The sequence below is a fragment of the Musca autumnalis genome, unplaced genomic scaffold (genome assembly GCF_047663935.1).
Source record: "Musca autumnalis isolate F117 unplaced genomic scaffold, ASM4766393v1 scaffold_2, whole genome shotgun sequence".
NCBI lineage: Eukaryota > Metazoa > Arthropoda > Insecta > Diptera > Muscidae > Musca > Musca autumnalis.
The window spans coordinates 146360818-146372923 of NW_027411755.1; the positions used below are offsets into that span (position 1 = coordinate 146360818).

The 12106-nt window shown below is 35.6% G+C and overlaps 2 protein-coding genes across 6 annotated transcripts in view; one reads left to right on the top strand and one right to left on the bottom strand.

The window, feature by feature from the left end:
* Window positions 1-1859: 1859 nt before the first annotated feature.
* Window positions 1860-2692, bottom strand: ATPsynG (ATP synthase, subunit G). 2 transcript variants are annotated; one of them, XM_073969504.1, is made up of 3 exons: window positions 2637-2692; window positions 2501-2568; window positions 1860-2329 (listed from the first exon to the last, which is right to left on the bottom strand). In XM_073969504.1, the coding sequence occupies exons 2-3, from the start codon at window positions 2538-2540 to the stop codon at window positions 2070-2072; spliced, it is 300 nt and encodes a 99-aa protein (XP_073825605.1). In that variant the 5' UTR covers window positions 2541-2568; window positions 2637-2692; the 3' UTR covers window positions 1860-2069. The 2 variants fall into 2 exon arrangements, with proteins under 2 accessions (XP_073825605.1, XP_073825604.1); XM_073969503.1 differs by lacking the exon at window positions 2637-2692 and having other exon boundaries at window positions 2501-2633.
* A 1820-nt stretch (window positions 2693-4512) lies between these two features.
* The window catches only part of SCAR (wiskott-Aldrich syndrome protein family member 3 SCAR), a 64082-nt gene continuing 56488 nt past the window's right edge, over window positions 4513-12106 (top strand). The window contains exon 1 of one of the 4 annotated variants that reach the window (XM_073969493.1): window positions 4513-5266. The gene's annotated coding sequence lies outside the window, so the exon portion shown is untranslated. The remainder of the gene's footprint in view (window positions 5267-12106) is intronic. The other 3 variants (XM_073969490.1, XR_012410476.1, XM_073969492.1) reach the window with 3 other exon arrangements.

A 12106-nucleotide genomic window follows, 5' to 3' on the forward strand; every position in this document is an offset into this window, starting at 1 on the left:
TCATTGGAATATTGACAAGAAAAACATTAAAACTCAAATTTTAAGGCGTTGACTTTTGTTTTTTTATTAAATAAAAAATAAGAAATAGTGAAGAAATAAATTTCAGCCACAAAACACAACGTTAATGTTTTCTGCCGCGAGAAATGGGAATCAAAAACTATTGACATTGCTGTTATCATTTCCAATGAGTTGTGTAGCCATCTGTAACCAAAATGTGGAACTATTAGCATATGTTTTTGGAAAATGCATTTGTTCGGGTCTTTATTGCTATACGTCTTTGAAATAATCGCTCAAATAAGATTGATATTCTATAAAACAGTTTTTGATTTTATAACGTTTTTTACTTCTACTGTAAAGTTTTGATTTTGTGGGTTACGTCTTCGGGCATTTATGGTGACGATATACTTTGTGGGGTCGCAAATGAGTATTTCAATGCGTTACAAACGGAAAAACAAACTTAATATACCCTCCATACTATGGTGGAGGGTATAAAAATGTTCCAATACCCCCAGTTGATCAAGACACAAACGTGCCAATATTCTTAGGGAGCATATTCATGTAGGAAAGTTGCATAGTATTGTACATTTAATCACAGACCTCCATCAGATTTTTTTAAATGATGAATATGTTTACATTGACGATACTACCAATGAGAACTTATTGAATCCGATTCTCAATTTATTTGTTCTATGCTAAGCGATGTGCATTTATTTCTGATTTAGCCATGTCCGGTTGTATTTCAGAGCTGTGGTGTTCGCGATAACTTCCAATAAGAGTAAGGCTGACTTCCGCATCGTCAGTTGCTTTGTGTTTGTTAAACCTCCTATTCTCAATTTTGTTGTTCTAAGCTAAGCGATGTGCATTTACATATTTCTTATTTAACCATGTCCGGTTGTATTTCTGAGCTGTGGTGTTCGCGATAACTTCCAATAAGAGTAAGGCTGACTTCCGTATCGTCAGTTGCTTGTGTTTTTAAACCTCATCAAAATATTTTAGCTGCACATTGAAATGCAACAACAACAGAAATAAAAATGACACATGTTTGCTTTTACCTGCTTTAAGAATGCAAAATACACGAAAACTAAGCGTAAATGGGGTGAACAAAATGCTTGAGGCGTGAAGTGAGAGTTCAAGTGTGTCTCAGAACATACCCGAATACTTCACACATTTGCAGCCATTTGCCAAGCAACTGACGATACGGAATCCGCCTAATCTTTACTTTTCAAGCTATGTTCAAATGTTCTCTATTTAGATCAGTTCCATCCCGTAACTGCTCATAGTAGATGTTCAAATTGGTTTGCTTTAGTGCAATTTGAGGTATCATCGTCTTGAAAGTGGAACAAAAGATATACAAATTTTCTACTCACCAACTTTAAAAGCTGTGGAGCAAAATAACTCTGGAATGGAGAGATCAGTTATTCCAGCTTAAATTATATTTCGTAGGTGGGCTATATAGTTCCATTCCTTTTTGGTACATCTATATTATTTTCCAGGTAAACAAAGGGCCCCATGAAATAAATAAGGATTTGTGCATAAAATTGTTCGATTCCATCCTAGCGAAAACTACCCCACAAACACCGAAAGTATGAAATTAGGTTCGTTTACTCAACAATTTGCAAGACCTTGTAAATGCTTTTTACTTGAGAAGTTATTGAACAGGCCTATTGTTGCCAAATTTAATTTTTTTATGGCTGTGTATTTCTCCAATTATTTTTCTTTTATAATTTATAATTATAAAGGTTGCAAAATTCGTTTTAGTATTTGCCAACTAATAAAGGATAATTGAATTTAAAAACAAGAACTATTGCCCGCACAAGCACTATTGTATAAACAGCGTCCACAAAAATTCCATAATCGCATTTAATAACTGTATTTAAATTTCATTTATTGCTGCAGAATTAAATTCCATCACCAAGGGCAAATGAAATTTTAACACAGAGAATTGTTTTTTGTTTTTACATCCACTGTTCGCTGGAGAAATGGTGCACAAGATTTATGAATTAATTATTTAAAGTAATCTAAAAAATACATGTATTTCATCGATCGACATATAATTGGCATTAATCGATTTAGACATCATAACCAACAATGTGGCGTTTGCCAATGCATTCACCAATGTAGAACCAGAAGCAAACTTCCATGGTGACCAATGTGTTCAACCAGGCTTCACGAACAGTCAAGTTCTTGTAAGCACCGGTACGAGCACCAGTAATCAAGCGGCCAATACCTTGACGAATAGCAGGAATGTCAGCTGGTGTTGGTGGAGTCAATTCCACCTTGGCGTATCTCAAGAATGTGTCCAATTGAGGACGAGCTTGAGTAAGCAATCCTAAAGAAGGGATAAAAGAAAGCGAATGAAAAATACTCCAAAATCAACATAATGACAAAAAGTTATGAACTTTGCAAATCTAAAAATACATTACATAATGAAAATGTAAGGTTAGACTTGTGTTCTCTAATTTGGAATATGTTTTACTTTTTGTATTTTTATATTACTTACTGTTCACTAATGTGGATCCCTTTGTAGCAACACCAGCCATTTTCTTTGTTTATTCGTGGACAAGTAATCTACAAGAAAATAAGAATTATTTAACTTATAACACAGAGCGTCGTAATTTTGGGTATTTTTCGCATACCTGTCAATGAAATACACAGTTGGAAATGTATGAATCAATCACAATAATATGAGAGTTGTTGCTTCACATAGTAGTATTGTACTAAGTGTTGCCAACAACGTTTAATTAAAAGTTATAAAATATATTATAGATGGCGTGTTGCATATTGATACTGAATGAATAGTAGTACGTTTACATAGGAGCAAGTTCAATGGATTTCAGATGAGTTTTAATTTGACGTATACTCAAAGGAATTGACAGTTGAAATCGAGTGGATTTCGTAAATGTGAACCAAGCATGAGTGGGGTACACACGATCAGTTTTGACTGCTAGTTAAGGGGGCACCCGCCTCCCTTCCCACAAGCCCCATAAACTTCCCAAGGGGGCCCGACCTCAACTTGCCCCCTTCCTCAACTTGCCCTCCCCCTTAAATTGCCCCCGCCCCTCAACTCCCCCTTTGGAGCTCTGCAATTTTTTCTCCTGTGTCTATGAATTTTGACATTTCAAATCTTTGTTTTTCTTCGAATACTCTTGGTGAAGTACCTGTATTATAGCCTGTTTATATAATAGGGTTTTCGGTTAACCTTCTTTATGAGGATTTATTTGACGTATACCCAATGGAATTGACATTTAAAACGCAGTGGGTTTGTTAAATCCGATTATATAAACGTACTTTTTTGAGTTAACCTATGTTTACATTTACGAAATCCACTCGATTTCATCTGTCAAATCCATAGGTTCAACGTCAAATGAAATCCAATGGATTTCAGATGAGATTTCATTTGACGTTTGAGCTATGGAATTGACAGATGAAATCGAGTGGATTTCGTAAATGTAAACTTAGCATTACCGACAAAAATCAGTAAAATTAAAACGCAAAATTATAAATGAAAAGTTCAAATAAAAGTTGACAAAACTCTTGCTATCGGTAGAACTTTACGCGACTACTATTTATTCGTCGCTAACTAACCGACAAACATCGTTAATTACCGTAATTGCTTATAAGCATTTTAATTTTACCGCCAATTTTCGGTAACTCAAAAAATGAGTTAGAGAATCGCACTACAGGGGCTGGATTCTGTTTCTATGAAAATGTGAAATGAAAAAAATTATAAAGGAAATAAATGCCAAATGAAAAAACTATAAAGGAACTATTTTTCATTTCAAATTTTCATAGAACAAGAATCCAGCCCCAGCTGATGTCATACATGTGAAAAAGCATATGGTGTAATATAGCCATTATTGTGAATAAAAAAAACATACAAAATGTAACCAAGTAATTCACAATAATACATTATTGTGACCAAATTTGACGTTTGGTTTGATTTGATGTAACACCTAGTTAAGCCTGATTTAGACTATGCTGGATTTAGCAAATCCAGTGGATTTAAGTTGTCATTTTCATACAACATATGTCAAATAAAACCAGATAATTGCTAAATCCAGCGTAGTCTAAATGGACTTTTATTCCAACATGATATGAACCATGGCACAATTACCCGGGTAGTGGCATCGTAAAATTTTGAATATGTTATGTCAAAACTTTCTTTATGTTGTTGGGGAAATTACAACAAAAATATTTTTTATAAAGGGATTTGGTACAAGATCTATATAACAGGTCACGTAAGTAGCACAACAACAACTCTATTTTGACCGAAAATTCTTCAATATGTCAAAATGTTTGTTTACGTTTTCATACAATTTATTCACAATAACAAAATATTTGACAGATTGAAACCAATCAGCTGGCCTTTTTACGCCACCTTATAATTTCATTATGGATTTGGTAGTTCTGCCATGATACCTGGTAGTTCTGCCATGATATGAACGTAGCATAAATCGATAGTTCGATGAATAGAATTTACAAGTTATCGATTTACTAAATTGTCGATAAATTGACAACCTACCGAACCCTAATTTACACCAACTCACGCCTTTTTCTGCAAACGAAATTGATGTCTTGGGACGAAACTCGTCGGCATATAGTTTGTATAATTTTTTCTCTCGAAAAAATATATTCTGTAAATTTGAAAAATTATAAAATTATCGAATAAAGTGTTTGAAGAAAAAAGTGAAGTGAATACATGAAATAAAATCTCAAAAAATATGAATAAATGAAACAAGAAAAAAAATCTAACAGTGGAGGCGGGGGCAATAACAAGATGAGATCAAATAATCGATGATGAAGTACTACTACACGAATGAAGAGAAGATGGAGAAAAAAAGTAATGAAATGTGAACACAATACAGCAACAACGACGACGACAAATAAAAATATAAAAAAATACGTGCAAAGTTTTTTTGTGTTTCTATCCGACTTCTTCTCCATCTGAATACGAGACGAGAGTGAATAATAATAATAAATCTTATGTGAATTGCTTTGTTAAATAAAGTATAAATATTAAACAAGACAAGTAAAGAAAAGTAAAAAGTTGAAATTTTCAAGTCAAAAGTCCTGTGTAATGTTGTTTAACCTAAAAGAGCTGGATTTAAAGATTTGTACGTGAGACCATTTAGAAAGATAAGAAGTGTTCCAATTGGTTTTTTACCAGACTACATTAAATGAAAGAGGTGCCGTCGCAAATATCTACAAGGAGTAATTGTTTTAATCATTCAGTTCACACACACACACAAACTCGCAAGAAAAAAAGGTAAGGTGGCCCCCCACAACACTGCTGCAGTGCATAATAACTGAACTGCGGGTTTTAATTGTATTTAAGGCGTTGGTCGTCATCCTTTATATTGACGTTATAGTTAGTGCATTCGTTGAAGATGTCCTTGTTATCTTATTGTTATGATTCCCTTTACTATTGTCCATGGATGGAAAAAATGTTTGCAAACGCCACGCCCTAATGAACTTCCCAAAAAGTTAGCCTGTATGACAAAATTCAGACAAAAGTTCCACAAAAACAAAATAAAATTGACAAATATTTGTTTTTGGTTGCCTTTCCGAATGAATGATAAACTATTTTCTTCGTTTTTGTTGTTGCTTTTGGTGGGGTTTGCAAAAAAGTTCTCCATTGCAAAACGTCATCAAGTTTTCGTCTGTCTTCGTTGTGACGATGATGGTGATTGTTTTTGTTGTTGGTACTGGTGGTACTTACTCTTTCTCGTTCGTTGCTGTTATTTGCTCTTTGCTGGTTATTACTCTCTCCTCCTCTCGTTACTCTGGTTGATTTGGCTTTTCGTTTGTTGTCAACCTTGTTGACTTTTTCATATGGTGCTGTCATTGTTGGTTTGCGAATGTGCAAATAAATTGTTTATGATGGATTTTTAAAGTTTTAAGTAAATTGGTTTTACGTAAAGCTTATTTAAGAAATAAAGAGACGTAGTTCAGCTATTTAAATTTATTTAACTGTCAAACACAAAGACACAAATGCAAATTGTATTTTGTGTACCCAGTTAAAGGAATAGGGTAGGGGTATGTTGGCAAATTTCATGTGTGTTTCTTAAGTAAGGTAACGTGATCGCTTAGTTTTTCATGCTGCAAAAAAAACTTAACATTTTGATTTATATTTTATTATATAGGTGGCGAAACTACTTGCGTTCAAAACGATGTTTGCTCCTCAGGTCGATCGTCGTTTCCCAGCAAACCAAAATCGGAAAAAACATCAGAGTTCGGACCGAATTCGGTCCGAAAGTCGGATGAAACGTCCGAGTTCGGATCCGAATTCGGTCCGAACTCTGACCGAAAGTCATATGGCGTGGTTGACGTGTTCTCTGACCGAAATTCGGATGAAAATCGGATGTTTTAGCCGACTTTCGGACCGAATTCGGTCCGAACTCTGATGAACTATCGTATAAATTTCTGATGTATTTACCGACTTTCGGACAGCTATCGGTCCGAATTCGGAAGTAAAATCTTATGAAATTCGAAAGTGTTTTAGTTAAGAAATATCCAAATCCTATAAAAGTTTATCTACTATAAACATATTAAAGGTTTTAATATCATCTGAACAAACTGTGGAGAACAACAAATTCGCCAACACGATTTGTGAAAATACATGTCTTCACATGCAAAAAATGTTCATATCATAAAAGTGGTAATAAATTTAACTTTGGCCATATGCAAATATAAAACATAGTGTTGAAGTTTGACGAAGAAAATCTTTACTTTCATTAACTTCACAAAAATAAAGAAATATGTATGCAACCGATCTCTATGAATAACATTTAAACACAATCATGCATCAACACGAATAACAAAAATAAACCAAATTTGTTCTCCGATACAGAAATTAAAACCCGAGCACTCAATTTTTCTTCGTACTGCATCAATGTCGGCACATAAACAATTACACATTTACAATGTGCGAGCGAAAGAGGACAGAAAAAGTTCGTCAGACTAGTCGGACAGAGTTCGGACCGAAGTCGGTCAGACGCCTCGGAAAAAACTTCCGACTTTGAGCAGACGCGTCGGACGTCCGACATTGTGTTTGCTGGGTTATTACAGGCGCCCAGTAAAATATATCTTTTTCTGTTCTTCATTGTCTTTGATAGGGACGTGGAGCCAAATATAGCAGGTGTTTATGTTATAAAATTTAGGAGAGATTTTAGCTGCTTCAGTCTAACCACAAAATTCTTGCCAAACATATGTTCGTATTTTATAACATTGGGCTTATTCATAGTTTATGTAAAATCGTCGGATCGATTTGAAATTTTTACCATAGATAGATAAAAACTTGGCGGCGGTATTAACCTTTTATCCGGTTTTTTTAACCGAAATTTCGGGTAAAAAACCGGTTTTTCAAAACCGAAATGGGTATCTAATGAAAGTTTATGAAACCAGCTATCCAAAAAAGTAGTATTTTCTTCCGTATTCCTACTAACCGGTTATAAATATAAAGCCAAGAAAATGAATTTAATTTATTTCTTTCAACCACTATTACCGAAATTTTGTCCGCGTAGTCGAAATTTGCACTTGTCCATATGAGAAAGTCCTAAATCCCCGGGCGAAGGCCGGCTACTTAAGAAAACTTACAATTTTAAAGAAATTTTGCCCGCGTACCCAAAATTTGTTCTAGAATTGTAACCAGTTTATATACATCTGGAAATATTACATTTCTGGATAGGTGTTTTCTTAAGCTTTCGTTTGATATCCATATCGGTTCAGAAACCCCGGTTATATAGGTATCCGTTTTTTTTTCGGTTCGGTTATGACCGTCGCCAAATTTGTATAATTTTGTAATCAGGGCAACAAGATTTATCTATGGTAAAAATTTCAAATCGATCCGACGATTTTACCCCAACTAGAAATGTTCCCCAAAAATATAATCGTGCAGCAATAATAGCTCATTAAAATATACCTTCCCTTACTTGCAGTACAAGAAATGTTGGTGGAGATGTAGGGCTTGTCATTTCAACCAAAGTCCCAATCAATACCATGTGTGCAAAAAAGATGTTCGGGGTCAAAGTTTAGATTATAAAGTGCTTTAAGGTCTACGCCTGGGCGACTGTAATTAATGCAGCCGTTTCACTCGAGACTAAAGGTGCATCAAAGAGTGGTAAAAAATATCCCACAACGCCTTGTAAAACGGTTTAGATAGACTTCCCTTTGGTTTAAGCATTGAGTGCTTTGCTAGTACGTTCTTTTAAGATTTACGCCTCACAATATTGTTAAAGCTTTTTATACCCTCAAACTTTAGGCTAATGAGGGACGTTATCTACACTTTCATACAACTCAAAGTGTATTTGAAACGAAACCCATTTCAGACAATTTCGAGTCGATTTAGCAATCTGGCTGGAGCGCACAATAACGCCGAACGGATCAACCAACTTGGTCCAAAATTTGGTCTTTGTAATATTTTGTCCAAATTTAGGCATAAGTTGGGCTGACTCGCTCAACTCGGATCGGTATGACATTTTTTCACAGGAAGTTCCAGCCTCCCTGATCACAGCAATATACAATTTTTATTTGGGAAGTCCACACTTCCCCAGATATGGGACTCTAAAGCTTCGATAATTCCCTTGATAAAGGCCGGTTTTACAGTTTAAAAGATATATAGTACCCGTGCCCGAAATTGGCACATGTCCATAGGAGAAAGTTTTAAATCTCAGGCTGAAGGACGGCGATTTAAGAAAAGTTTACAATTTTTAAAGAAATTTAGTTTGCGTGGCATGTTAGCTCAACTTGTTGCCAAACTTATATAAACTTCAAAAATAGGCCATGTATGTACGTCAACTACTTCGGATACCTCCCACACAAAATTTCAAAATTGTTTGCAAAAGTGCGGTTCCGAATCTTTTTTATTTTTTTTTTTTAAACACTTATCTGCGCATACCCTTTTACGACGTCTTAAAAACTCTTTAAAAACTTTTCGCAACAACTAAAATGAATAATCAGTTTTCTTACCGAATTGACCCGAAATCACAGTGTTTCGGTCATCGGCTGCCAACCGAGCATCAAACCTCCTATGCTTCTACGTAGGTTTCTATGCTTCTTTAACAAAAGCTAACGACTAACGGTATTGATTGGGCATCCCATTTGGACGAAACTTTGCACATCGTAAAAATTCTTCCAAATGTACAAATTCCCAGAAGCTCTATATCCGGCAACACCTTCGGGTACCTCCCTCACAATAGTTATTTTAGCTCAAATGCTGTTTATTTGCTGTTCGAGGATTCCTTTGAATTGTTTATCGTAAAGTAAGCCTTATGATTCTGATTGCAACGATAATATTTTTTCGTTGACAAGTCAATGCTTTCTGCCAAAATATTCCAAATGTTAAATGGATGGTACGAGCTATCGAAAGGAATGACTCTCAAAATTAGATCCAGTTCCAGTTCGTGTATTCCATCAGGTATCTATCTACTCCGCAAAATTACAACACTTTTGCGCTTTAATCCAGTTTTAAGATCATTTATTATTTATTTCATTTTAACTGTTTTTGATCATTTTCATATTTTGTTACAGTCGTTTTCAGTACATTGAGTTTAAATAAAAAGCAGGTGACTATTGATACATGCCGAGCTTAGGAGCACTTATCACGATCTAACATCCATGCAATCATATTAAAAACTATGTATAAATATCGTAAATATCTATACGTGCTAATTTACATTCAGTAAACTTCCACCTCTAGGTCTTCAAACAAACAACAACTAAAAATGCTTAGATATTTCATTTCGGTATCTTCTTGTGGCAATAAAGACGAACGCACTTTTAATTTTTGTTTATGGTCGAAAACAATAAAATTTTTCCGGTTTATATTTTCCCCCATTTCTTTTATTGTTTATTTCTATATTCAATGTGCAAATTTACTAATTATTAACTTTTTTATTTCTAAGGCAGCACAACAATATAATAACTCAGCAAAAAATCGAAAGAAAAAAAAAACATTGGCAAAATCCGTATTCGTCACGCAAACCATGAATGAGTGAGTGTACTGTGTGTGGGTATGGATGGAAAGACAGACAACTTGCGTGTATACGTATTTATGTAGCAATAACTTCTTGTACTACATCACCACTTCTACAAGTCTTACAAACATCCAGCCAGCCACTACAACTTTCTTTATCTATAATTCAACTCCCAAATACTCCCCTTTTTTTGCCTTGTGGCGGCGGTGGCACTGCATGGCATGGAAGTTTTCTTTCGTACAGAAGCAGCAGCAGCAGTGCGAAATAATTGTTGCCTATGAAAAAAGTAAACATTGCGCAAGTTTCAAACTGTTGGTAACTAGATGGATAGATGGATGGATTGTTGGCTGGCTGGCGCTGTTGTTTGGATTATATTGCACTTGCTTGCTTCTTTGCCAGCTATGGGGGTCGATCGGTCTAGTTGCAGAAGAAAAACAAACGTTACTCACACACATAAATTCATGTAAAAAAGATTTTCCAACAAACGTTTTTCCATCTATTTTTGTTTGTTGGCTTCTTTGGTATAACATTTTCATTTGAAAAAAAGAAAAATATGCGTTATTCCTACTCTAATGCCATTCAAAACCACCAAAGAAAGAATTGTATGTACTGAACCAAAACTAGCCAAGCCAAGTAGAAGAAGCTCTATTGTATCCTCTTACCATTTTTCAATTATTATATTTAGAATTTGCAGCGGAGAGATCTTGTTGACTCCTTTTTCTTTGTCTGTTGCCAGCACTTCTTTCTATCGTCATCATCATCATCATCATCACAAACAAACCTTAAAGTTTACAAAGACGACGACTCTTCTTTGTTCTGTCAATGTTTGTAGTTTTTTCGAGAGTAAAGCGTAAAATTCATTCATTCATGGTTTCTTTCTATTGTTTGGGATTTTTCAAACGTCTATGGTCTGGTTTCTGTTGTTGTGATGTTACTGCTTGCTGCTGCTTATGTTACGGCCTGTGGTTTCATAACTGTCATTTAACTTGCCTCTTCTTCTGATTCTTTCCTAGACATAATTTGTTTCAAATAAAAAAATAGTTGTTCTAATTTGTCTGAGCTCTTACCCATATAATTTTTCTTTTCTTATTACCAAGAGAAGAGCCTATTCATTGAAGAACTTCTAATGGGTATGGAAGTAAAGTTGAAGTAGTTTTTATTTAACAATTTCCTAAAGAAGGAACTTTGCAGTTGGGAGAAAATGTGAATTGTAACTTCCTTATATAATTGCAAAACATTGAAATCTGAACGTTGAATAATACAGATAATTATAGTTCCCATTTGGCAGGCATCCGCTAATTTGGAATATTTTTAAGGTTTAACACAATTTTGATCGATCCACAGGGTCATCCACCAAAAACAGTCACTCCAATTCCACGTCAGCGGGTTCTGTGCACGGGACTGACCCGAAACCAAAAGCGTTTCGGCCAGTGGCTACCAATCTAGCACCAAACCTATGCTGCTTGGCGACTTCATACCACCAACATTGGATGGAGTACAGTTGCATCTATCTCCTGAGGCCAAATACCTAGGTACAATCCTGGATTCTCAACTGAGATGGAAAAGGAACGTCGAGGAACGGACGAAGAGAGGTATGATCGCACTCTATTCAAGTAAGAATTCGATTGGGAAAAGTTGGGGTTTAAATCCAGCTATTATACACTGGTTGTATAATACTGTGGTGAGACCCATCCTATCCTATGGATGTCTTGTCTGGTGGCATGCGCTTCGACATAAATCGAACTCGGGCAGCATAGACAAGGTGCAAAGGGCAGCCTCGATCCTGATAACTGGAGCTTTTAGAAGTACACCACAAGCAGCTCTGAACGCGATGCTAAACCTCTTGCCCACGAGACTTAGCATCAAAGGTCAACCAGCACGTAGTGCCCTAAGGCTACATGAATTGAATCGTTGGCGTGACAGCACCTATGGTCATGCATGCATTCTTCGAGAGCTAGGGCAAAACCTTGGCTTAAATCAGCAGGGGAAATTCAGCGACTACTTATCACCCATCCATAGATTTGATGATTTTGAGGTCGTTATCCCTAGTAGAGATGACTGGATCCGTAGTAACCCTCCTCTGGACGGTCTGGCTTTCTATACAGACGGTTCCAAGATGGAAGAAGGTACCG

Bases quoted from the DNA above. Each gene is read 5' to 3' on its own strand.
- ATPsynG (XM_073969504.1), bottom strand. From the start codon at position 2,540: ATGGCTGGTGTTGCTACAAAGGGATCCACATTAGTGAACA. The intron at 2,330-2,500 runs GTAAGTAATATA...TCCCTTCTTTAG, and splicing joins GGGATCCACATTAGTGAACA to GATTGCTTACTCAAGCTCGT.